The 25,996-nt window shown below is 39.3% G+C and overlaps 2 protein-coding genes across 7 annotated transcripts in view; both read right to left on the bottom strand.

The window, feature by feature from the left end:
* Window positions 1–9,986, bottom strand: part of LOC118168529 (cytosolic phospholipase A2 epsilon-like) — a 36,287-nt gene extending 26,301 nt beyond the window's left edge. The window contains exons 1-3 of one of the 2 annotated variants that reach the window (XM_035329004.1): window positions 9,922–9,986; window positions 6,750–6,862; window positions 5,277–5,402 (exon numbers count right to left, since the gene is read on the bottom strand). In XM_035329004.1, the coding sequence (XP_035184895.1) occupies window positions 5,277–5,402; window positions 6,750–6,845 (222 nt within the window). In that variant the 5' untranslated portion in view covers window positions 6,846–6,862; window positions 9,922–9,986. Of the gene's footprint in view, window positions 1–5,276; window positions 5,403–6,749; window positions 6,863–9,222; window positions 9,574–9,921 lie in introns of those variants that run through there. The other variant, XM_035329003.1, reaches the window with a different exon arrangement.
* A 3,888-nt stretch (window positions 9,987–13,874) lies between these two features.
* LOC118168659 (cytosolic phospholipase A2 epsilon-like) overlaps window positions 13,875–25,996 on the bottom strand; it is a 30,125-nt gene continuing 18,003 nt past the window's right edge. For 2 of the 5 annotated variants that reach the window (XM_035329213.1, XM_035329215.1), the window contains 12 exons: window positions 25,868–25,960; window positions 25,131–25,168; window positions 24,529–24,664; window positions 22,586–22,722; window positions 21,894–22,116; window positions 21,197–21,311; window positions 20,543–20,680; window positions 18,413–18,520; window positions 17,161–17,355; window positions 16,516–16,682; window positions 15,181–15,367; window positions 13,875–14,986 (listed from right to left, as the gene is read on the bottom strand). In XM_035329213.1, coding sequence (XP_035185104.1) covers window positions 14,778–14,986; window positions 15,181–15,367; window positions 16,516–16,682; window positions 17,161–17,355; window positions 18,413–18,520; window positions 20,543–20,680; window positions 21,197–21,311; window positions 21,894–22,116; window positions 22,586–22,722; window positions 24,529–24,664; window positions 25,131–25,168; window positions 25,868–25,960 — 1,746 coding nt within the window. In that variant the 3' untranslated portion in view covers window positions 13,875–14,777. Of the gene's footprint in view, window positions 14,987–15,180; window positions 15,368–16,489; window positions 16,683–17,160; window positions 17,356–18,412; window positions 18,521–20,542; window positions 20,681–21,196; window positions 21,312–21,893; window positions 22,117–22,585; window positions 22,723–24,528; window positions 24,665–25,130; window positions 25,169–25,867; window positions 25,961–25,996 lie in introns of those variants that run through there. The other 3 variants (XM_035329212.1, XM_035329211.1, XM_035329214.1) reach the window with 3 other exon arrangements.

Genomic DNA, 25,996 nt, shown 5'->3' with positions numbered 1-25,996 from the left:
TATTCATATAACAGAACTGCAAACAATATAGCATGCTGGGATGTCAGTGTATAAGCAAAGCTTGCACTGCTAGTTTATCTGTACTCCCAGGAAAACAAAGTTTTACTGGGATTTTTCAGATAGCAGCCCGATCAAACATAGAGCAGACTTCATATTCTCTTACACTTTTCCACCACTTCTCAAAAGAAAGAATACTGTAGTATGAAACTTGGCACCAAGTTACTGTGTTGGTGGAAATAAAGGATTCCTGCACCGTGTGAATGATCCAACTTTCTCCCACCCAGTCTAGTAAGAATCTGAAAACAGAATTTTCTCTGTCATGAGTGCTCCAGGGATTCCAGGCAGTCTACATTCCTGACATATTTGTGTGTCCCTATGTCTCTCCCAGCCCTCTCTAAAGTCACACTCATATTCACATGTAGGTATGTGTGGCATGCATCCATCTCAAGAAGCACGGGTGGAAATACTCCACTATTTTAACTGTATAATACATCCTGACACATCGCAATTGGCTATGGAGCCCCCAAATGACAGTTCTTCCTAATGAGTCCATGAGACCAGAGAATGGTTATTCTTCTTTACCTTTTTTACTTGCTTTTCTCTCCATGCCTTTCTTCAGCCTTTAGACTTCTTCATCTAACGGACTCTTCCAACATGAGCTATTGCTAGCTTGTGATATCAATGGTACGGACATTCATTACTCCACCATGCCTACTGTAGATTACCCCAGCCTGACAGTTTCATAACAGTATGGTCAAATATACACCAGGTCAATGCGTATTTTGTTTTTCTGTGTTAGCCGCCTGTTTTACCAAAGATATTTGATCACCCAGCAGAATATGGTAGCTGCTTGCCCAAAACAGAGAACAGTCATCCAACATCACTGACTCCAGAGGAGAATTTGCCCTTGAACTTCCAGGGGCAGACATTCTCAGTCTTGATTATTGCCCTTTATAAATAAATAAATTTACTTTTACAACAGTTGAAAAAGGCCACTTCTACAGATCAAGATGGAAAAAAAAAAAAGTTATATATGAAAACCATGAAAAGAGCTTCCTCTCCACGCACACATTTTCCCTGCACACCCAATAGCAATGCCTCTATCCATTTCTGTGTCATCTACTGGCACAGCAGCCTTTCCTGGCAAAGATAACTTCCCTACCTTTACTAACGTACCCTTGAAATCCTGGCACAGAGAAACATTCTGCTGAGATGAAGTCATGCACAGGATGTCACCAGGGCACTCCTTTCTTCATCTCCGGGTGCTAATTTAACTAGATGGCAGCCAGGTAACCAAATCAAAGGAACTAAAATACTTTGCTGCTTACAGTGCATCTAGACTTGGTGCTGTGTGAAGAAGTGCCCATCTTGAGCTATCTGTGAATCAGGTCTCTTTAGACATTGTGTATCCACAGGTTTCTGTGGGATATCTCTATAGGCCTAGTTGGGATTCTTCAGGCTGTGTACGTCATTCAGTCAAACCGGGCCCCATCAACAACTGCCATGGCATATGCCAGGAGAGCCCACCATGGACACCTGCCTGGGTTAAGCATGGCTAGCTGCTGGTTTTAGTGATGTCTGAAGTTCTTCCTCATTCTTGAGGAGCCCAGGCTCCATGCTGGAAAAGCAGCTGCTCTAATTGCTTCCTTCTTTTGCCTCCTCCAGACACTGGGGCTGCAGCTGCGCAGGGGCCTGGGGAGTGCCAAGGAGACAGATGCCAGCAATACAGCTGCAACAGGCTGGTTTTCACTAGTTGCTTGTTGCATGTTTTAGGAACGTAACTTCTAATCAGACCTCCTTTTCAACAGAGCTAACAGAAGTCTTGGTTGGATGTTGTTGGAATCAAACACACTCACAGCCGGACAGAAACACTCCTTTCATGCATACAGCCATGATAATCCTGGTTTCAACAGGGAAAAATCACCTGTGCCTGCAGCAGCATGGCAAGTGTAGACAAGGCCACAGGAATTGTGTCCTTCAGATCATTGCTTCCTCATACACATATCCATCCTGGGCTTCTGAATATTTCTAACAAATATGAGTGTACACATGGCACTGTGCTTGAAATGTGATTCCAGACAAAAGTGGGATTTCAAATATTGATCAGCACAACATGGGTACTGTCAGTGCACTGTGATTCCAGCTTCTGAGGAGGTTTATTTTACTGACAACTCAAGCTACTTGCTACATCAGTACTCTTAAAATTGTTATCCATCTTTTAGTATTTCCACTTATTCAACAGTTGAATTTCTTCCAATTTTGAAAAGTAGGTCCATTTGAAAACATAAAACATTCAACTACACATAGAAAATTATTTCCACATGTAGAATTTTAGCCAGGGGAATAAGATAGGCCATCAGTGAAAAGACACAGATCTTTTGTCCTGTTTTGCTCTTTATAACCAGAGTAAACATGAGAGAAAGACACTAACTGGGTCATCTGACAGAGGGTTGAGACTCGTCACACGTAATTCCAGATAGCTTAAAACAGGTGTTTACACCGGACAGCTATTAGGCATTTCTGGAGTCTCATCCTAAGGCAGACGTTACCACAGGACGTGCATCACCCTCTGAAAAATCTCTGTGTATGACTACTGATTCTCAGGGGAATCTAGAGGTCTACCTCAGACAGACATGTTTTATGTTTTCAGTGTCAAATGTGGATAAGATAGGCCTTATTTCAAAGCTAAGAGCTAATTGGAAGTGGCTTCCTTTGTCTTATTTTTGAAGCAGGAGGCATGCTGGAGTGCATCGTTTCAGCACCTGGGACCTCATGCCTGCTTCATATCTTGATTCAATCCAAGCTCAGTGACAGCACATGCTGCTGCTTCTCATAACTAAATCTAGCCTGTATAAGGGGCAGCAGCTTCAACCTCCTCCTAATACTGTCATGCAGGGAAGAAGCTCCCCACTTTTCCCACGATCTTAGGAGCTGCTTCCAGCTCCAAAACCCAGTGGAAGTCAGGTTTCCTGCTTTGCACAGGGATGAAGAGTTTAACCTGTCCCTCTTCTGTTAAAGTGCTGCTGTTCTCACAGCAGTATAAGCCCTAAAAGAGCAAGGAGTAATGAAAAGAAATGAAGTACCATTCACTGAAAGTATGAGGTATCTTAGCTTCTTTAGGACATGGCTCATGCTGTATTCAGAATTATACATCCATTATTTCACTTCCCTTCCTCCACATAAATTGTTGTATGAAACCTGCTGCAATCCTTAATTATTTTAATATAAGCACTGATGCCTGCAACACCAGATCTGGCTCTGACTGCAGCTTTAGCATGGAGCAAAGTACCAGTCAAAGCCTGTATAATATAAATTTCTTAATGCAGATAAAAATCAACATGTTGGTGTAAAGGCACATGCATTTGCTGGGATCTGCTGTAATAGATATTTCTAACAGTTGATTCCTCTTAGCAGCCAACAACCCTCATTTAAGTTTTCCAGTGTTTCAGTGATGAAATATTTACATTGGAGCATAACATTTACATAAGAGCATGTCATGTGTCCTTCATGCAAACACATGATATGCTGCAATAATGAAGTGATAATCATACAAGCACATAGGATAGAGGGCTATGTTCTAATCATAGAAGAAAAAACGGTGATCATGTAACCAGATGCAGTAACAACAACTCTGTCCATCACCAATGAATTGTCATGATATTTTGGAATTTTGAAATGTGAAAAATAATCCTTCTGTAAGAAACAGGTGCAGCATAGTGGTCTACAAGAAGGTTATGATCCCATACATGTAAGATGCTTCTTTTGGTCCATTACTATCATATCTGCTTCCTCAAAATTTCACAACCCTGAAATGTCTTTGATCTAAGCCTATATCCTGAGCAGATAATGAAAAAACAAGCATATCATTGTGTGGGATTAAGAAATGAAGACAAGAAGTTACCTGTCATATGCATAAATATCACGGGTAATTATAGCCCAGGAGTTCAAATCGTTCTGCTTTCCCTCTTCATGACTTTGGGTTTCTTATCACTTGTAAGCAGAAAGCATTGTACTAAAGTTTTATCAATTCATTTATTTCTCATCATGTTTTTTCTATCTAGAAAATTCTTCACCTAATGAATGTTGCAAAATTTTGATATCCCTACAGACTGGAGATAACAACGATTGTAAGCTAAATATTTGCAAGATTAAAAGCCCCAAAGACCCCAAACTGGTAGAATATATCCTGAGAAAATATAGTAAAAATCTTTAAATGACTGATTTTATTATTATTATTATTATTTAATACGAATCCTAATACTGGATAAATAGAAAAGCTAAACTTTGAAAAACGTAGTGTACGCAAAGAAGTTAAAAAACAAAACAAAACAAAACAAAAGAATGTGAATGTGAATTTGTTTTAAAAGTTTTTGTCGCCTAAATTTTACAAGGACTACCTCCATCATGTATGTCTAGTTTAATGCAAAGCTCACCTGCCTACTCATTTACAATATTACTATATTTACTAATATTACTATATTCCAGATAAATTCCTATTTAAGCTTCATTTTGTCTCAATATAACTTGTCTAAATAAATTATAATGCAAAATGCCATACAATTATCTAGCTCAGAATCAGACAGTTCTTTCGAAAACATTGTTATATATGATTCATATCTTCATTTACACTTCTCTAATCCTGACAGATAGGAAACAATGCCTGCATTTATTGAACAAATCGCAGAGCATCACAATGAAAAACCCTCATTGAAATGAGTGATTTCAGACAAAAATAAACCGATTAGCGATCTTCAAACAGGAAACAAACAAACAAACAAAAAAAAACACTAGTACATTCAAACATCACTCTTTTCTTAAAATTCCCCATTATAGTTTTTTTCTGATGGAGCATAGAAGTGGTGAAAAGACAGGGATCAATAATCTATGACTTCCCCATAAATTGCTGAACTAGAGATTGCACTGGAAAAGTCATTACAGCAAAACAGGGATCACTGTTATTTTTGACCATTTCAGTTATGAAAAGCACTGACAAAAAGAAAGTGCAGCAATGGAATTCCTTTACAAATAAGTGAAGGATGAGAACAGTGTGCATATATTCTGCATAGTTCCAATAAGTATAAGAGAGAAATACAGTGAGCAATTCTGGAAATCATAAATGTAGGTGGAATAAAACTATCCAAACAATAAATCTAGGGACATTTCTCTTGTACCACTCAAACTTCTGCCATGATTATTTATTTGCCTGAGCCTTCTCCCCTTTCAGCAAAACAAAACCCTCATCTCTTTTTGGTTCAAAATTCTCTTATTCATAATACCTTGAAATCACCTTTGCCTGGTTCAGTACTTCGTTCATTTTCTTCTTGAGGTCTAATACCTCCAAAAGGATCAAAAGAATCAAAAGAATCCAAAGAGTCCGAGTCCAAGTCTGAGTCGTCTTCATCCTGAAGAAATAAACGATAACATTAAAACAAAAACAACAACAGTATTATCAGGATATATTATTAATTCCTACTTGCAATAACTCATGCTTAAACCCCAATTAGAACAGCTGTTGGTTACACCCTGTTGTGGCACAGCACTCAGCATAATGAACAAACCACCACATGGTTTGGTGCACACAGGCACAAAATCCAGGGGGTAAGGGGTTCACTTTCAACAAGTCAGTGAAGGATGAGCAGTTTTAGTCATGAGATAACCAATGAGATAAAAAGTGCCTAAATTTATTCAGCAAATAAAAGTTTGTTGTTTTTTTGTTGTTGTTTTGAATATGATCTTTTGGCAACCTGCTTTCACTCTCAGGAGTCATTAAATCTTGATTAAAAAAAATAATCCCAATCTGTCTACTCTGGGTTCACACCTCAATCTTGAGACATACTATATTTTAAATTTTGCAATTACAATATTTCATTCCCCCCCCCCAATACAGAAGTCCCAAAACACTTCTAAAATTTAAAGTGCCCACTTCTGATGAAATGCTTCATATGAAAACACCACTGTGAGACAGTTGCTACAAAAATGTCAGAAGTATTCTGTTTCTGTTTGCAGAGTACTTCCTGAAGAGACATGTCCTTACCCAAAGAGCACAGAGAAAAACATATAACATACTTCAGTTAAAATTAAATGCAAATCTTGAAATGACACAAAGAATGAAAAATAAAATGAAAAATGGAGAGAAGTGGGAATGTGGAAATTATATTAATTTCCCATTCCACATGCTTTATCCTGTCCCTAACTCTTTTACAAGAAGAAAATGAGGTTCTTACGTTAATCATAATGTATAAAAAATTTGTTATTGATGCACACATATTTGTTTTTAATAAGAGTTATATCTGATTCTGCAAGAAAAAGCTGTACTGAACACAAGAGCTTCTCTTTCCTAAAAATGTAAAGTATGGAAAACATTTTTATTTATTTTTATTATTTATATTATTTGGAAGTAGGTCTGGGTTTACACTGACAATTCACATTGTCTCTGTCTGTGTTCATTTTTTCCACTTTCTTTAATTTTTCTGTTTCCTTGATAGGCAGACTTTCATTTTGCTTGTAAAGCTGAAATCTTTGGCTCCACTGGAGGCAGGAGGATTTTTGCCACTGATAGTCATGAAGAAAATGTTTCACCTTAAAATTCCTTCATGCAGAGGCAATGCCACCTGGTCCCACCAGACAGCAAGTATGCACAGTAGAACATATATACCATGTATATCAATACAATCATAAGAGCAGGTTTTGTTTTCTGTCAAATACATCTTACCTGGGCCTGTAACAAACTTTTAAAGCTGATATCTTACCTCCAGTGCTTTGGTATCTGATGGTATCATGGTCTTCCCTGGATACATATAATAGAACGATTCGGGCACATCCACGGGAAGCAGTTCCTGAGACATGTTTGCAGGGTTTACTCCTGTAGGAGTCAATGACAAGTTATTTTATAAAATGACCTGAGGCCCCACCCATCTCATCTCTATAAGTAAAGGTCTCCCCTCCCATTGCTGGAGATGATGGAGCACCAAGGATGACTGCTCTAGGGAACGCTCCTACAGGACAAGAACAGCAGCTGGAAGGGATGTGGTATCTTTCTTTAGTCAGGAAGCGAGGGCATCCTGTGCTCGTCCCTGGGTCCCTCCATCACTACCACTCTTTTGTCATGCCTGCAAAGAGGCACAGTCCTGCACCCCACAGGAATTATCACCACCACCACCTCTGCCCTGAAGGTGTTATCCCCACCACTTGACAGGCTATTGCACCAGCCAGCAGCTCCCAGCTCCTCCTGGGCTGCTCCTGTTTCTTGCCCCTTGGGAAGCAAGGCCAAGACTGGGTCTTTGGTTTGCAGAACTGAGCTGTCTGTAGGAGAGGAGAGGGTGGGGTGTGGAGGAGGTGTCCCTGATTGCCTGCAACGGCAGGGAGAAAGTGGAGGACATTTGCAAGGGTTAGCAAGGATCTCAAAGTAAATGCCTATGGCTACAATCATTATCCAGGACTACTTGATCTGGCAGTATCTTAAATTAGACAAAAAAGCAAGGAAATATATAATAACTGTGCAAATCAGGTTAAGTATTATGTCATTGTACAATTTCCAGAGAAATGCAACTGAACTCTAGAGAGCAGCTGCTGGGAAAGTGTATCAAGTGAAATAGGTGAATGTAATATACTATCCAGTGTTTTTGCTTTATTTTACAGTGATTTTATTCAACTAAAGAGCATGAACAAAAGAGCACACGAACATCTCCAGGTGTACCCACTGGAAATTACAATCTTCAAACACAGAAAAACAAATGAATAACAAACTAGCAGCTCCAGTAACAGTAGGCTGTGTCATAGCATCTGCATTTCCAGCATGAAAAATAGCTGTGCCCACAAAGTGCAGGAGCATCTTCTGGCCTCAGGTCACAGACTGAGATGCATCCCAGAGAACTCTTGCAGCTGCATTCAGAGAACAATCCTTCCTTTTTTTTTTTTTTGGCCTTGCCAGAAAAGAAGACGTGCCTGACCTTGTAAGACCTGCCACAGGACACTAAAAATACTTGTATACTTGTTATTAGACCAGGCCAGCTTTCCCAAGGCTGATTAGTTGAGAGGACCATTAGCTTAAATTATGATATTCATTTGGAAACCCCTCTACAGGTGACAAATCTTAAGAAAGCTCAGAATCCTTTCATCAAGGAAACCTGTGGAGAATACCCAGAATCTGCATACAGACTTCCATGTCTGTGGAGTTAATGCCCAGTTATATACATACAGGACCATCTGGAAGGATTTCTATGGCCTTCAGTGAAACCAAGTTATTCTGCTCCTACCTGGCTGACTCCACAGAGAACACCATAAAAGAAGAAAACTCTGAGGCTGCATTAACAACTAAACTAATGTTATTTAATTTAAAATCTGGCTGTACAAATCTGGATGGTCTCAATTTATAGAGAGCAGAGACTCCAAGTGGAATTATTTCATTCATTTACATATCATATTTCAGTAATCTGAGGATAGATAAAACCAGGTAACCAAACTGCCTGAGATCTAACTCTAATTGTCATGGCAGCAAACACTACTTTCTTCCTTGAGTGCTTGCCATACCTAGCCTGGGGTCATTCTGCCAAGCTGAAAATACAAAAAAGACCAGCTGTGAGCAACTTTTGGCTCTCATACACATAGACACTTCTGAAAAAAAATAAAAAATAAAAAAAAAAATAAAGGAGAGCAAAATCAAATGGGCATTCTGGCTTAGCTACATCCTCTTCCCACAGGAGGAGCAGTGTCTTAGACCATCGCTTTTATCATCAGTGAAGGAAGATTTGAAGAGGAAAGGAAACTCACTGGAGACAGGGACACTGCTGTTGTCTACATCTTTACCCTTGACACAGATAAGAAGAAATCTTCTGGGAAATTAATTTTTAAACTAGTCTTTAACCAAACAGTTGTAAAATACTATAATAAATTCCTGTTACAACATGCTGATGATACTAAGAAAAGTATGGTGCTTTATATCCATCACATTTATACATCAGCATTTGCATGCATCGGGGCATGACAGTTCCAATACTGGGAGATATTATTTTCTGAGCAAAGAGATTGGCATAATCAATGATTTTTTTACATCGCTGCATTCAAAGTTAAATGCTTGACTATGTTTCTTTGATGTTACAGTTACTGATGTACTGGACAAAACCTAGCACTTACACATCCTAGAGCAGCCTATATGAAGCAGAGACCTATGCTCCATTTTGTGTCTCTCAGATTTTATGTAAACATACAGTCCTCAGTTGTTACCTGTACAGTGATGAAGTCCTTTATGCCTGTAGTTAACTAACCCAACAGCATGTTGCATACTTGGAGGTTTCCCAGGAACAGAGTAAACTAGAAGAGTGGTTTCCAAAGTCTTCTGAAGACTCAGAAGGAGGTTATTCCTCCATATTTCTTCAGACTACATGCAAGATTGCCACCTCCTTATGAGCTGGAATCTTCCACAAGAGCAGTGTGACTGGTGTGACAGTTCCTCCCATGCCACAAACTAGCTTAGGTTAGAGGCCATCAGTTCCTGTACCAGCAGCGATCATGGATCAGAGCGTAAGAATGACCAGAAAGGTAGTTTTTGAGGCTCTACACTAACGATTTACAGAAGACTTTTCTGCACATTTAACCAAAACACTTTAATATATATCAAATTATAGGCCTTTTTATGCATTTTTTGCCCATAACTTCTCCCACAGATCCTAGTCTCTGTGAGGTATTATATCATCAGTTAAGTCTTAAAAATAAACAACATCATAAATTTACAATGTAGATAGCAAAGAAAACAACTACAGCTCAGGGAGGAATTTGGAGCATGGCTTGCTTTCAAGACTGGTTGGAATAATTTTGGATGTCAGTCAGCTGAGTAGCAGAAATTGCAAAATTAAAGAACTAACTATTAATTGCTTAAGATTTAAAAGCGCATGATACTATATGAAGAAACTTTCAGTTCCCTACCCGATAGTTATCAGCCTCAAAGGATGATCCATTACCACATCAGGAGAAAGGAAATAGGAGGAGAGCACACATTTAACGTATTTACAACTAATTTACAGATTATTAGCTGAAAGAGGGGAGGGTGCAAAAAGCAGCAGCTGGCAGGAAAAGTCATACTGTTAGGGGCAGGCTTTTCCCTGTGTGTAAGGGAAGAGAGAGCCGCATGTTGGCAAGCGTTCACAACCTGTATATCTAGACTGTGCAGCACAGCAGCCAGAATCTCAGTGGTAGTAGTTTTTAATGCCATCACATTTTCTAGATTACTGTTTTCTGGTTGTTATGCTTTTTGATGGAACAGCCTGTCAAGACATCTATGAAGAAAGCAGAGGAAGGGTATACTTTGATCTCCATTTTAAAATGTTTTTCTCTATCCCCTTCTCATTCCTGATTTCCTCCTTTTTTTTTTTTTTTTCCCTTCCTCCAATTCCCTGCCACATTTCCTTTCTCATTGACTTCTTGATTTTCCAAAATATGTCTTTCTTTTGTCCCTCTTAATACCACATAACTATAATTCCCTTTTTCACTTCTATTCAAATGATCCAACATTTTTTTTTCCTTCTTCCTGTCTTCCCTCCCTTGCCTTTTATCCCATCTGTTTTCTTTCTCCTTTTTCTCTCATGACTCCTCTTTACTGCAATGGTACCTCCAGAAATTTCAGGTCTGAATGATGGGAGTTTGGTCATACTTAGAACCAGCAGGAACACTACAAGCATTAGTATAGCAGGGATCAGGCCATAACACCCTGGTGAGATACCTGACTGCGTAAAGAAAATATGGTAAGAAACGGTGGGCTGAAGGGAAAGGAAAGGAGACCTCAGAACCCAAGGAGCAAGAAGCTGGGGGCATGCCAAAACATCACAGAATTTTGATATGAAGGGTGGGGAGAGTGTTGGGGAAGTGCTTTATGAATGCTGCAGGACTGGTGGGCTTAGATGGGAAGCTTTCAAAGGACAGGCTTTCAGGAGGAGCTCAAAGGTCCAAGTGTTCAATGGCATAAAACACACAGCTGTCACCCATTGCTACCTGTGGACCAGCATACTATGATGAGGGTATAAGGAAACCAACCCTGTTAGAAAAGAGATCCTGATGGCCTCCTCTGAAGCATAGTCACTCTCTCTAGTAACACTATTGGTAATTGCACATACACAGCAGAGTTTTACACGTGGACAGGTTTTGGCACAGGGTTTCACAGAAGGGAGTCCTGTTCTATTACCCATGTTCTCTTCTATCTGCTGTGGCAAATATTTCCCGTCATTTATGTGGTGCAACCCATCGTCTCACAATCAAATTGCTCACTTCGCTCAGTTTATATTTTTTCGTTTGATTACTCTATGGATTATAGAACAGCATTAAATGGTGCTGCCAACCACAGCAGACAAAACAACACAGTGGCTCAAGTACCTTGAGAATCCCATTTGCTTCTGCTTCCTCAGCAGCGCTCACCTGACAGGACTGTCCATGTACTCACACACCTCACAAGGGGTTCAGAAATCCCACTGCTGTTTTCCTTAGGTTCCTACAAGCTGACTCACCTTCCTGAACTGCCCAGTTCTTGATGCTTCTCTGTGATAATCGGAAGGGCTGGGGCAAAGGTGCAATTGCATGCTAATAACTTCACTTACCTCCACATAATGAATAGGTAAGAAGGAAAAGCCAGACACAGAAAAGATGCAGGACATACTCATTACAACTAAGAAGGTCTCTGTGCTAGTGTATGTAATTCCTATTACCACAGCTGTTAAGACTTCTGCCTTTAAAAATATTTAGGAAAAAATCATATTTACGATACTAGTGCCTAACTCTGACATACAGCACGGGCCTGGATTTTTTCATCTTCCCCTCTAGTTTGTTTCCTGCCTTAAGGGAATGATTTCATGGGATTACTCCTATTTCCTGTAAAAAGGGACACTCCCAACCTGCAAAACCAAAGGTGCTTTTACATGCCGCATCTGTAGCTGTCACCTGCATTCCTTCAATGCCTTAGTACAGCCCAGAGGCTGTGCACAGAAAATGCTCCCAATTTGCAGTGAAGCAGAACACAAAATGCCAGAGGACAAAGCCACACAAAGCTCCTGCACTGGCTTGCAAGCAGAACTGACCACCAGGACTTTCTGCAAGTATTCTGTTCAATTAATTAATGAGTTTAACGATAAAAAGCAAGCAGCAAATTAACCAGCCCCTAAGTCATAAAGCAGCTCTACTAAGCATGGACCAGGAGTGCTGACTGGATGGGAGTCAGAACAGGCCACTGCTGAGGAACAGTCACCTGGAGCCACTGCTACTATTGTAGTACCTCAGAGAGGAAGAAACCAGCTGTCCCAAATGACCATTCTCCCTCCTTTCCCCATGAGGGACACACAAAGACAGGCTGCCTTGCTCAGCTCATGTTGCAGGAGCCTGCATGACTTTACAGGCCAAGACAAGGCTTGCTGTGCCAGGGGAGCACACGTGAGTCATGGGCAACAAGGCCATGCAATGGGCTTGACTGCAGATGACAAGATGGGTCTTGTGTCCTATACCCCACCTCAGAAGCGTGACCTGTGGGGTTGTTACATGTATTTGGGTGAAGGCCCCCATGGCCCCAGGATGAAGGATTAAGTGAGAACTTTCTCAGGGCCCATAACAACATAGGACACATAGGTATTTTCAAGGTCACAGCATGGACCTTGTTGTGGGACTTGGGTGGCTGTAGGTAGGGGGAGCAAGCTGCAGAGGTACATCTGCAAGCAAGCCATGCATGTTTGAGGATTGCAAAGGGAAGACTGACAAGAAGATCCAGTTCTCATCCAAGATCTTCACCCACACCAGAAGCACCACTAGCAGCTAGTGTGCAGGCCCGACCAGACTGCCTGGGGGTAGGAAGGGCACCTGGGGACAGGCTCAGCCCCTGTAGGGTGGAGCAGAGGAAGGAGTGCTCTAGTGGCACACTTAAACCAACAAACAAAAACACAGCAGGGTAGCAATGGATTTATAGTTAAAGGCAGGAAAGGGAAAAGAGAGGCAGGGCTCTTGAAACTTGGTGTCAGTAAAGATCTTGGAAGGCAGGGAAGGGAACTCATTTGCAGCTTTTGAAGATGCCCAAAACTCCATCTGGAAGACAGGCAGGTGGGAGGAGTAGCAAACACGTGTCATCCCACATAGATTTGCCATAATGACAAGCAGAGAAGCCCAAGAGGGAGTTGGAGCTAGGACAAAGGACAGGCAATGCCGAAAGGGATTGAGGTATTCAGCAGCAAGATGACAATGAGAAGAACCCTTGATGAGTACAACCATGTAAACAGTCACTGCAGCTCGGTGGAGATTTAAACCAGGGCTGCAAATTGGATGGAGGTGTGAGGGCCTGGAAAAGCAGCCGAGGCAAGGACACACCACCCCTAAGGGGGCTGAGGTCATCAGAGGTGAGTATGGGATAATGAAGAAGACAAGGGCTAAAAGCCATAGAGGAATGCTTGAAAAAAGAGAGACGGAAGATGATAGCAAGAAAAGAGAGAAATTTTCAACCTCTTCTAACTTTGTTTCATTTTGAATTAAGGATTAATCTTCTACTTTGACTATGATTACATCTATTCAAGGTGAACACTCATAGTCCTGTGCATGCTAACATGTTACTTCAACACAGACAAGTTACTGTTTTATTTAAATTTGAAGTAATTAAGGCACAGCTGATACTGACTTAAGCATTACCTTTTTTTTTTTTTTTTGGTAAGATCAGCTTCTCTGTTGTACCAAAACAGGTTTGCTGAGTTATTAAAATCATTCATAAAACAAATAAGTATTTTGGTCTCCATCTAGAAAATAAGCAATCTCAACAAATCACCTTATGCTATTTATAGCAGTTGCACAAAACCTGTGTTACTTGTATATATTCAAGGACTAACAAAGTTATGTAATTACCCATGAATTGCCTGTGGATATCAGTGTAAAACAGTTAGCTTGTCCTCTTACCACAAAATCTGAATGTCTCTCAGTTTTTGATGTTTTTATTCTCACAGAATCCCTATCCCATAGTAACAAGAAATACTATTAGACCAGTTGAAACTTATGGGAAGTAGATGATGAGATGGATATTCTAAACACCATAAGTATTTAAGGAAAAGCACAACCACAGGTCAGGTACATACACATACACCAGAAGAGCGGTTCGTGACTCACTACAGGGTATGGAGCAGTCACTTCCAGAGGATTTTCCAAACCCAAATATCAGTGGCATAATAAAATTCAGAATTCAGAAGTATGAACAATTTGCATTTTACACATGAAATCTCAGCTTTTTTTTTATAACTTTTATGTTTAGCTTTGCATGCTATTTGCAATAAAATTTCAGGCTGACATCAAAACAAAATTTAATTTTCTCTTATTCTTTAAGATTGTCCACTTTTATTACATGTTCTTCTATTGCATTGAATTTGCAGTAAATTAAACAACTATCTCATTTATCTATCTCATTTATCTTCACATACAACTTTTACTAGTGCAATACATTTTGACAGTTATTTTGCTGTTCCACATTCATGCATTCAAAAAACTCATCAATAAGCCCCATATTTCCTAATCTTTGATTTACTGCATATAGATATATAGAGATAAACACATGAAAAAAATCACAAACAGTGCAAACCTGCTTAAATAAAGTACAAGATTAATCATTAATCTTTTTGATGGGTTTATCCAGGATTATCACTTGGTAGAGAGGAACTACAAGCTGAAATAAGTCTTAGTACTTTCCAAAGTCCATATACTCATTCATCAACAGGTCTTGATTCTTCTGCAGGGGAAGAAAAAGTGATATAGGCATCTTTCTGAACTCAGGACAGCATTCATTTTTTGTGTTGCTGTTTCTGCTCTATTGCTGAACTCAAAGCCTGAAGAATCAGATGCTTGTTGTTCTGAATGTTGTAACTGGTCAGTTTTACCAGCTTGTCAAATTGGTCCTCTGTGTAGGTAAAGCTGTTTATGCAGTATGGGGAAAAAAGGCTGGAAACATCCACATTGCCCTCTGCCATCTCAGCAGGGCTACGCTCCACACCTGCCAAATCAAAAAAAAAAAAAAAAAGTAATTGATAGGGCATAGAGATGGTCATACATCCTGCTTTCCAGGTGGGGACCAGTGTTGCTCCTTTCTACCCTGACACCCATATTCCTCCCCATGGGAGCCATGGCAGCTGATGCCACTGAAGGGTGGCTGGGTGGTAGGAGGACCAGCTCTGTCCCACAGCTTACCTGGCTCTTTGTATTTTCTGAACGTGTCATTCACCAGCGGGAAAAACACCACTGTTGGTGCTTCTGGGGTCTCTGCATCTTCAAAGATGTAACACTCCTTTAGATTTTTCTTTTCCTCTTCACTCAGGTGGATTTTGGGAAATGGGATTCCCTGTTTTAAGAAGTACTTGGAGGCTTCTTCCAAAGGCTGCATTCAGACAGGAAAAAAAAGGTTAGAAATTCTGTCCCTCTTCACAATGCACAACACATCCATCAAAGGCACTACACAAAGATCAGGGAGCAGCTTTTGCTGCCAGTGTTTCTTCTGGTCTTCATCTCTTTCATAAGAAATTAAGTTTTGGTTATCAACAGAACAAGATTTCCAGACTCCAACTTGCATTCCTCATTGTTGTCGTACCTCTTTCTCAGCCTTTAACTGCAAGATAAATAAGATGTTCATAGCTGTGGGTTAGGGGTGGCCCAGTCACTTAGGACACAGAAACTTACTGGAGAAAATCCTGAAATGAGCAGCGTGGAGAGGAATTTAAGATGGTATATTTTTTAAAACATCAATTCACAGAAGTACAAAAACTTTGTTAATTTGGCATGAAATATTTAAAAGCCTCTAACTATCCTAGATGCCTTAGATAGCTATATGAAGTGATTTAGGCATCTGGGAGCAAACATCATATTGACTGAAATGTTAACTTAATCTTGGGGTGGGTAAAGTCACTTCTGAAAATTGAAATTTTATTCCTGAATCTGGTTGCCATTTATGAAAATTTTAGTCTTCAAGAAGCTTTGTCTTATCTCCATCTGGTACCAGGGATTATAGTTCAAATCATTAGCTATTTTTGTCATACTTGCTGTTTCAAATAAAGGACGATTATTATTCTCCATGACTTAGGGAAAAAAAAAAAAAAAAAAAAAAGCTATTGTATTAGAGAGACAAATTACTTGTAAATTGCATTACATCTTTAGGAGGTATCACAAGAAATTAAATGAGTTCTTCAGTGGTCAATACTGGTCCCAGAGAAACACCCCATACAGAGTACATAGCCAGCTGTATTGAGGTCCAAGGAGCACATAGGTGTAGAAGGTAATGCTCGCTGATCACAGGCTTAATTAAAATAAAAGATTTAGAAAACTGATACTACTTCTGTTCTCCTGAGGGGACTAGCTGTGTTTTATTAGCATTAGTGTGAGACCTGGATATCTAGAAAACCGGAGCTGTACACCAAGAATCCTTTTCTCCCAGTATCAGTTTCTTCTACATAAATTATTCTGACTCCTTAGGATTTAAAAAGGGTGAAGAGACAGTTGTCATTACTGACGAGAATAGAGTGGTCATCGCACCGATGTCTGTGATCCAGAAGAATAATTTAAGTGTAGGACAACATCCACTTTTCTCTCTGGCCTCATGAGTGGTGGGTAGCTGATATCAATGTATCCTGCTGTGTCGGCAAGGCACAGGAACTCTGCTGTTTCTGTCAGCTGGTTGGGGAAATTCTCAAGTACAGTATCTAAAAGAAAATATTTCTTACGATGAGTGATTCTCCAAAGAAGTAATATATTTGCTGTTTGGCTAATAAAAGAGGAAATAATAATAGTAATGAAAGAAATGCCTCATTACTTTTTCCAAGACCCTGCTGCACTCCTGAAGTTCAGTCTTAACTCAGAAGAGAAAGATCTATCCACAACAAAAAGACAGAGCTCCTTCATGTGTGATGCTGCTGTTTCTCCATTCCCAACAAGCAGTAGCTGCCCTTCCCCAGAACCAAGGGACTTCTTGGAATATCTGTTAAACATTTCAATTTCAGTAACAACAGAGCTGTGCCACAATTACAGCTGTTTTGCAAATTCACCTTTGAAATTTGACTACTTATCTTGAAATTTTTGTTTCCACAGTGAAGAATTGAGCCTGGTCATCATCTGCCTTCTCCTCATTAACAAATATACCAACCATCTAACTAGAAGAAATTAATATTCGGAGATGGTTACCTTTCCATATATGAAAGCTTTTGCTCTGAAGGTATTCATTGTGCATCTGGAACCCCTTCAGAAAGTTGTAGAACTTTGAAACCATCACTCGCTCAGACAGGACCTCCCGAACAATGCCCATGATGCCACATTCAGGGGTGACTAAGTAAGTCTCCAGCTCATGGTTCTTGGCTGGTAGAGAAGGCTCATCTCCTTCTGAGAGGTAAAGGAGATAAACAAGTTATTGTTTTGAGAGCATTCTTTGCAATACTTAAAATGAGCTAAATTGTAATATAATAATATAATACATAATATAATTATATAATTATAGTGTACTGTAATATCAGCTAAAGTAAAGAAGATCCTAGTAAGACATGGCAACATAAAATCAAATAAGTATCAGAATAGAAACAAGAAAATCAATGTTCAGTAAAGTATATTCTAAAAAAAAAAAAAAAGTGAGAACAGAAACAAACTTCTTAAAGCTGGAAAAAAGCGATCTATTGTTTGATAGAAGTCATAGGTGGATTCCCTGTGTGAAAATCAATAGAGTCTAAGAATCCAGACCACTTTATTTCAAAGCTAGTCCAAACTGGCTTTGAAAAAAATGCTGTCAGAAGACTTAGACACGTGGAAAAGAGCAGAAAAAAAGGATTGTGCTAAATGACACCTCATCAGATTGGGAATGGGGGCCAATGACCTTCTATCATCTCTGGCATTTACTGAGGGAAGGGTTCAGCAACACTTCCCTGGAGAAAGTGATGAAAAGTATGTGACCCAGACTCAATCACATTTGAACACAGGGAAGACAGACAACACCTCTAAATAGGACATGGAGTTCCACATAACTAATACGTCCAAGTCTTTAACAACAACAACAGACAAAAAAAAGTGTGATCTGACAACGCAGACAGAGAACACAGCACTGAATTTGTTTCAACATGCAGGTTTCCTGAAAGGCCCTGGCAAAGATTATCTGCTTAAAACTTTGGTAGTTTTATATTTGGTGGCAAATCAACACTTGCACAAATTCAGTGCAAGGGTGACCAATGGAAATAACGTTGCTATGGATGAATGCAGACATTAGAGAATAAACTGAAGTAGACAGTGGCAACATGACCTCCCAGGGGACAAAAAAGAAAAAGAAAAAAAAAAGCCAAAAGCTTTAAGATTTACAAAGCTTTCATAAAGATTTCCTGCTATATGTATCTGGATGTTATATTCATTTATAGATTTGTAAAACAGATAAAGTAGAAAGAGAAATATAACCAACCAACATCAACAGCCCTGTGTTGGGTGCACCTCAGTGAGCACCTTTCTGAAGGATCTGATGAATGCCAGGCATCCAAGAGGTTGTATGAAAATACATTGCTCCACAGGCCTGTGCAGTGATAGAGAAAAGGGTAACTGCTTAGAAATACTTAAATGGAAAACATCCCTTTGCTCTTTCCACAGGCTTTAAAATGTAACCTTTCAGCTCTTGCAAGGAGCCCCAGAATGCCACAAGGTTTCTGAACTCTAACCAAAAATGGTATTAAGTTATTTTACAGCAACTCACAGTTTGTCCTCCAGAGGAACCTACATGGTTTTAAACATTGTGCCAGGCCTTCAGCCACCATAATTCATTGTCACATACAGTTATTACCAATATTTTGCAAGCCACCTTTTCTAGCCTGCGTATTCCTGTCCTATTAGCATCTCTCAGAGAGTAAAACCATGCCACTTCACATAAAGTAAGAGTCTATAAAATATTTCATATACAACTGTATACATAATTACAGATTTAGAGTTTGCTCCTGAACAGCCAGGATACAAGTAGTTAAGAGTATAATTTGGAATGGTCTGCAAAGCAGGCCCATAAAACAAGATGCCTTCAGTGTCCATTGTACACTTTCCCTTGACACCAGTTGAGTGAGACTAATCTCCCTCACATCCCTCTTCTTATTCCCATTGTCCTTAGTCCTTTTCTCACTTCTGTCCTTGCACTTAAGACATTACCTCTCCCTGCAAATGACACCTCACTTTTATCCTTAAATTGCCATGCTTAACTACCAGTACATTTAATTGTATCCCAAGAGGGCACTTACGTTGCATCACTAGGTGGCAACAAAGCTCTAACTCTTTACTCTATCCTTTCTAAAGATGCACTTCCAGCTTTAGGGTCACTAGCCTAATTAAGGTACTGGGAGCAAGAACACAGAGCTCAACCCAGACTGGATGTGCAGGGTGTGCTTGCGACCTGGCCACCTTGGGTATGACCACACCACTGTCATTGCTAAGCTGCAATGGAGGCAAGGTATTCTCAGAAGACTTCACAGTCCCACATAGCTCCATGATCTATTTTCTACCTCTGGTTGTCAGCCCAAGGCACTTAACAGAAGGAAAACACATGAAAATGGGAAAACATAAATGGGTCTCTTCCCCACTCTAGCATCTCGCGGTTCTGGATTTGGTACTTGCCTGGCTTGCAAGTCTTGCAAGTCTTCCTCATGCCCAGGTATTTTCTCATGTTAGTACCAATATGACTCTGGGTTCCTTTTGCATCATACATTGAGGTGCACAACTTCTCTGCACTTCAAATAAGGAATACAACACAATGTTGTTGTTTATCTGGGCTTTTCAATCATAACTAAACCCTTTCTTATTGGCATTCTTGGTCTCCTGTTGAGTGTCATGCTTATTTACATGTTATGCACCTCTTGTTCAGAGTTAAGAGCAGAAGGACTCTTCTTCACTCCCATGAACTAGCATACAAAATGGTGTGGTAGAGAATTCTAGCACTGCACAAAATTAAAACAAAAATTGCATAAAAACTGCAAAGCTGTCCTTCATGCTTTACTGGGAGCAATTCACACATTACTGAAATAAAAATGGCAAAACTCACCACTTTAATCATGCAAGAAAAACTTAAAAAAATAGAATACTATTAAACTTGCAAAAATATCAATAACATTTGGGAACACTACTCAAAATTATCATATTATATAACAACTTCAGTATAACAACATTGCTTTTGTTATAAAATAGTCCCATTCGTAGACAAATTTGGCTTTAAGATTCCAGTTTCAAAAACTAAATGTTTTCTTTGTGGAAAACTGCTACCGACCTGTTGAAAATAAACAAACTTCCTTAAGCAGCCCTGAAACTTCAAGCATGAGCATTCGTAAGAAACATAATAGTGAATAGCATTATTTGAAGTTTCATCTTAGGCTTAAACAAACAAACAACAACAAAAAAAAAACATTTCCAGTGTTCACCTAAGGAATGCATCCAAATGTGAGAACAAAATGTCGTACATTATATTTCAGTCCTGCATGCTGCAGAGCACTGTTGCAATATGCAGGGACTGTATATATTAAGCACCTTTTTAAACAATCTGGAGATTCTCAAGGGAGCACATCACCTTTCATGAAGCAGATCCGAGACTCGGGGAGCTTCTTCATCAAGCGACCCATGAAAAACTTGCTGCCAAAATCCTCTGCGCGAATGAAGGCACCATATTTTAAGAACCCAACCTCATAAGGTGTGAACTCAACCCATTCTGCAGAGACACCAAGTTAATATTTAACTCAAAATCCTTTCTATACTTCCTTGAAGGAAACGCTCTGAAATTGCAGGGAAGCAACTACAGGACAAACCCTATCAGCAGGGTGATCACAGTCTGGCCTTCCTGAGGGTAATGGTATCATTCTGATAGTTTCAGTCACTCACTTAAGTAATTTTTCCCAAACTTGTTCCTGCGGAACTTCCTAATGAGCCTCTCCATGTAGGACATAAAAGAAGTTTATATCAAAAGGGGTCGGTCTAAGTTACCCCACGTGTGGAGATAAGGCTATGATTTGGGAGTGCTTTGGCTGCCCTAAGGAACCTCCCCCAGATTACTCCTGTCCCATAGGAGCTGGGTTCCTTTGAGAGCCTGGGCACAAAGTCTAAAAATGGAAGATGAAAAGGAACTGGTTATGAATGCTATGGTTCAGTAGTGCAAGAGGTTGCAGGGCATGCAGTAACTGATAATACAGGTACACTGAATCCAGATAGAGCTCAGTTTTGCCATCACCTTTAAACTCTGAAAGGCTGTAGTCATCTTTGATGTTGAGGATCATGTAGATAGGTAGGGGATTCTGACCCTGATTCAATGCTTGTCGCTCATCTGAGAGTCTGTGGTTGTTTTTCTGAGAATTGATCAGAAAAAGAGAAAGAGAAAACCAAGAAACCTTGTGACAGTGTATGGGCTTGCAAGCTTACAGGAAAATAAATACCTGTTTCCAGCTACAATTTCTTATTCTCTCAATTCATTTTGAGTCCAAACAACTTCTTTAACCAAAGAATGATCTAAGCATTTACACACCCACAAAGGCTTATTTAATTACAGTAGAACTACAGGATGTTTTGTGGTACAGTGGGCTGTCATTCCTCTCAGTAAAATGATCCATTTTACATGGATTATTTAAGTTCTCACAGGGATGAACAGAGCTAAAGAAACCAAAAGGCAGAACACCAGCATTCATGTATAGTCCTAGATTCATGTATATACAGTATTAGGTGTATTAGATACATGTATAAAGAGATACAGGTTTCTTGCTCTACTGAATATCTCTTGGGCTGGTAATTATGTGTTGAGAGGTATGTGGGATCAAATGCTTTTTGTCAGTCAGCAGAAATCATCTGCCTGATAATGCTAGCACCTGTCCCTGGAGCTTCATTTTCTGTACACCAGTATTCAAGAGCTGTTATGGAAAATACAGACATGCTACCCCATCACTTAATGCCTTTTCCAGCAGAAGCCCCCATAAATCGATGCTAGAGATCTGGTATCCTTCTTGCTTCCTCAAATTTAGTTCCCGGTCATAGTACTTCAAGCTCTCCAGGGAAAAGCAGCTCAGCTTGCATTTGGTCATGTGTCTGCGAACTTCACCAATTGGTCCCAAGAGATCCTTGTGTGACCAGTCAGGGTTCTGATACAAATGTGACAAGGTCCTGGGGAAAAGAGAAGTATGTTATCACATTTCTGTGTGCTTTCACTTTTAAGACTTGGATTTAAGGACCACATAAAACAATCTAGCTGAGGTTCATAAAAAGCACCTTTGGGGATCAGTATGCTATGAAAGAGAAAATAATTTTTGATTTAGATCCCACAGAAATCTACCACATATGATTAAATAATTTCTCGCACTTCATTAAATCAAAGTGCTAAACTTTGAGTTAACTGTCAAATATAAGACAGATGGAAATTAAGATAGAGTTGATTTGGGGTAGAAGTTGAAAAATCTGATGAAATAAAAACAACTAAAATGTTTTACAATGTGTTCCTTATGCAACAATAAAAAAAAACTTGAGACTAAAAATATACACCTTCCTTTACCAAAAAAAAAAAAAAAAGAGAGAGAATAAACCTCATACAGTAGGCTATAGAGTTGACAGACATCTTTGTTCAGCATCTCCTTACCATGTTGAGCCAGATGACCCAGTGATGTATGAAATAGCATCCAAGAGATCCAGCTTCTGAAGACCCAGCAGGTTGCCTAACAAAGATGTCAGTGCCCGGGTGCCACCTCCTGTTGTCATGACTGCTACAACTGGTACCTGTTTAAGCATAAACACAGCAGCTGGTAAGCAACAACTTAGTTCTCATGAGCACATGTAGTCACAGTTAAATGAATCACAGCATTTCTGTCCTGCAAGAAATTCTGACATCTCACCATTTCCCCAAGCAGAGGAGAAAAAGAAGAAATATTGGTATTTCATACAGAAATTTGAAGAAAATAATAGTTCGGTAGTTTTGACATTTTTCATCTAAAGAGACTGGGCTTCTAAATTTTTACATGCTGACTTACTGAAGCAGCTCATAACTTTTTTTCAATCTTAGGCTGTTTTCCTTCATGTAATGTTATCTCCTGAGGGGTCTATTTGGAGAACCAGAAAAGCTCATCCGCTCTTGTAAGTCAAACATAATGAGTGGATTATATTTCCCATACAGTACCTAGAGTATATAATTGCAGTTATGAGCCACAAAGCCTGATTGCATAGAAAACTAAATTATATTATAGGAAGACACATTTTTTCCAAGCAAAACACACTGAGAGAAGAGGGGCCAAGTGACATTTCCTATACACATTTCCAGGCAATCACGTCAAGGAAATACTTAGTGATGCTTCTTTAACCTGATCCAATTCGAGCATTGCAGCTGAAAGCAAAGTATACTGATTTGGGTTTAACTATAAGGAAACATTCCCTTTTCTTGTTGGACAACCTGAAATTAGTAGCGAAAAGTAATTCCCCTAAGAAAAAGTAAAATCTTATACTTAGACTCCCCTCCACTCCCCAAAACCAATATGCTAATGAGAAATAACCTACTGGTATACTGGAGTGATTAGTTTGTATACAGGGACACCGTTTTGATGATCTTAGAGATCTGTTCCAACCTAAATGATTCTGTGATTTATAGCATCCAAAGACATACTGTCATATCATGCCTAATATGCCTTTGGCACAGATGTTCTGGGCAAAATGAAAAGCACAGGTGAAAAGAAACCCTCAGAATGAAAAATCATTCAGGCACTACAGAAATGTAGTGCCTGATCACAAGTCATATTCCCTCCCTGAAACACCAACCATCCCCATGCCGGCATGCACATGAACAAATGCAAACCCTAACTCACTGGGTGCTAAGTTCTGGTGTATTTTGTGCCTGTTGCCTCCGCTTGTTTTCACCCTAATATTTTATCTAATAAGTGCCATAAAAGACTAAGATCACTCTAACAGGAAAAAAAAAATCAAATTGATATTTTGAAAAACTAGAAAATTTATTTTACTTGGATTCCCAACTGGAAAATGGAGTTTGAAACTCAGTTTTGTTTCTGAAGAGGCTGTGGCTCTTATGCTGTGAGACTCATTTTTATTTTGCACTTCAAATGAGAGCTTATGGGATCTGGCTTAACCAGACAGATGCACAATTTCTAGACACAATGGTCCCAAGTAGGAGAGATGAGAGAAAAATGTTGAATAACATTTTATTCATGAAGTACATCTAGCATTGTACTGCTAGAGTAACAGTACAGCTGAAATGGTGACTACTGGAGAGAGCTGGTGATAAGGAACACCATCATCATTCAGTGTTATGTATCATTTCAGGCGTTAGGGTTTTTCCACTCAAAATATGACAGTGTAAAATGCCCTTTCTGGGGCCTTGGTAACTGAAAGCTCAGCTAAAAAAAAGTATGATTCTCTAGGACTAGGATTCACAGATGAAAAAGTAAGGCAGAAAAAAATGCTTATTTTTGAGTGGGGCACTGAACACATCATTGCTGGTTAAGGAACAATATACAAACAGCTACAGACAACTCATTTCTGTTACACAACACACTCCAGCCCCAATAGTGCTCCCCATACCTCATGGTCTTGTAGGTCCCGTTCTAAATGAAGAGCTTTTTTCAGAGCAGAAGCCACCAACTTCCTCCGTTTCTGTAGGAAATTTTTCTCCTCCATACATAGATCAAACTCCAAGCGAACATCTAAGTTTCTTGACCTCAGACAGAGTCCACAGTTAAATATGATATAAAAAGCCTATGTACATGATCACTTCCAATTAAGGTCTGGACCTATGCTTACAAGTCATAAACTTTATAATAATGCTTTAAAAAAATGGTATTGTGGCTCCATGAAAGCATACCAGAAAAGACTAAGTTACCAGGTTTTGAATTCTAACAGAAAAAAAAATAGAAATACTGCTTTTTTTTTTCTCCACACTGCTTTTCAAGAAGCATCAAACATAAATATTGCAGTCCATAAACAGATACTGCAAACAGTGAAATATTTTAAGTTTGTTGCCTGAAGACCTTCATTTTTATATATACACATGTATCTTGGACTCTTTACAAGGGAGGAAAATGAGACAAACATATTTTTCTAAACTTGTACCTCCATGATTTTTTTTAATTCAGAAAATAGATTTTTTTTTCACAACCACAGAGCCCAAAGAGACAATTTCTTACCAGTCAGTTGACTTCACATGTAAATTGATTGTTTCATCCTGAAAACAAAACAACAATGAAAAAAAAAACACACAACACAATATAAGTATTGGAGATGATTATGCGCCCTCTCTTTTCAGCCAGCTTTAAAGGCCTTCACTTTTTCTGTGAGCAGTGTTAGAGCCACAAAGCTGTAACAATGAGAAATTCCATCCTATTTTTAGAACTTCTCCAAGTCCATTGTATTTTCATTAAAATTACTTATTCTAAAGTTTCAGCTTAAAGTTACACAGAGCAGCATACAGTAAAAACCAACATGAGGTCTGCCAGTATGCCCTGCCTTACCTCATTTTTTGCATATGCATGGCCCTGCAAACTTCAACACAAAGATAGAACAAAAAAGCCAGGTGTGAGTATCACATATGGTCAGAATCAGAGACATATCTTCAAACAAGCTGTAAAGTCTGAGAATTGTCTGCTTCATTGTGTGATATTTAATTAGTAAGTGTTTATTTAATCAAGTCCTTTCCTTTAAATAATCACCAGAAGACAGAGTATCTTAAAGGAACTCTACCCTTCCTACATTCCTCCACACCCTAGCACAGCCTTTAATTATTTTGCATAGTTTTCTAATGCTTGCAGATAGTGGTGGCTAGCAGTTAGATATGTAAACTTCTACTTCATGGTAATGTAGTTAACTTATGCTCATCGATCTTGGGGACATAGCTGATTTATTCTAAAGATTTGGTATCAATCACCTTTGCTACCGCTACTTTCTCCTTGAAGGGAAATGAATCCAGAGGAATCATGAGGGATGCACTGCAATCTCTTTTCTCTTCACATGAGGTACCCTGAAAAATAAAATTTAATGTAGAAAAATATTTCAC

This window comes from Oxyura jamaicensis, chromosome 5 (genome assembly GCF_011077185.1).
Source record: "Oxyura jamaicensis isolate SHBP4307 breed ruddy duck chromosome 5, BPBGC_Ojam_1.0, whole genome shotgun sequence".
NCBI classification, from domain to species: domain Eukaryota; kingdom Metazoa; phylum Chordata; class Aves; order Anseriformes; family Anatidae; genus Oxyura; species Oxyura jamaicensis.
Note: the sequence above shows the minus strand (reverse complement) of the source record. Positions and strands in the feature narration are given on the sequence as shown.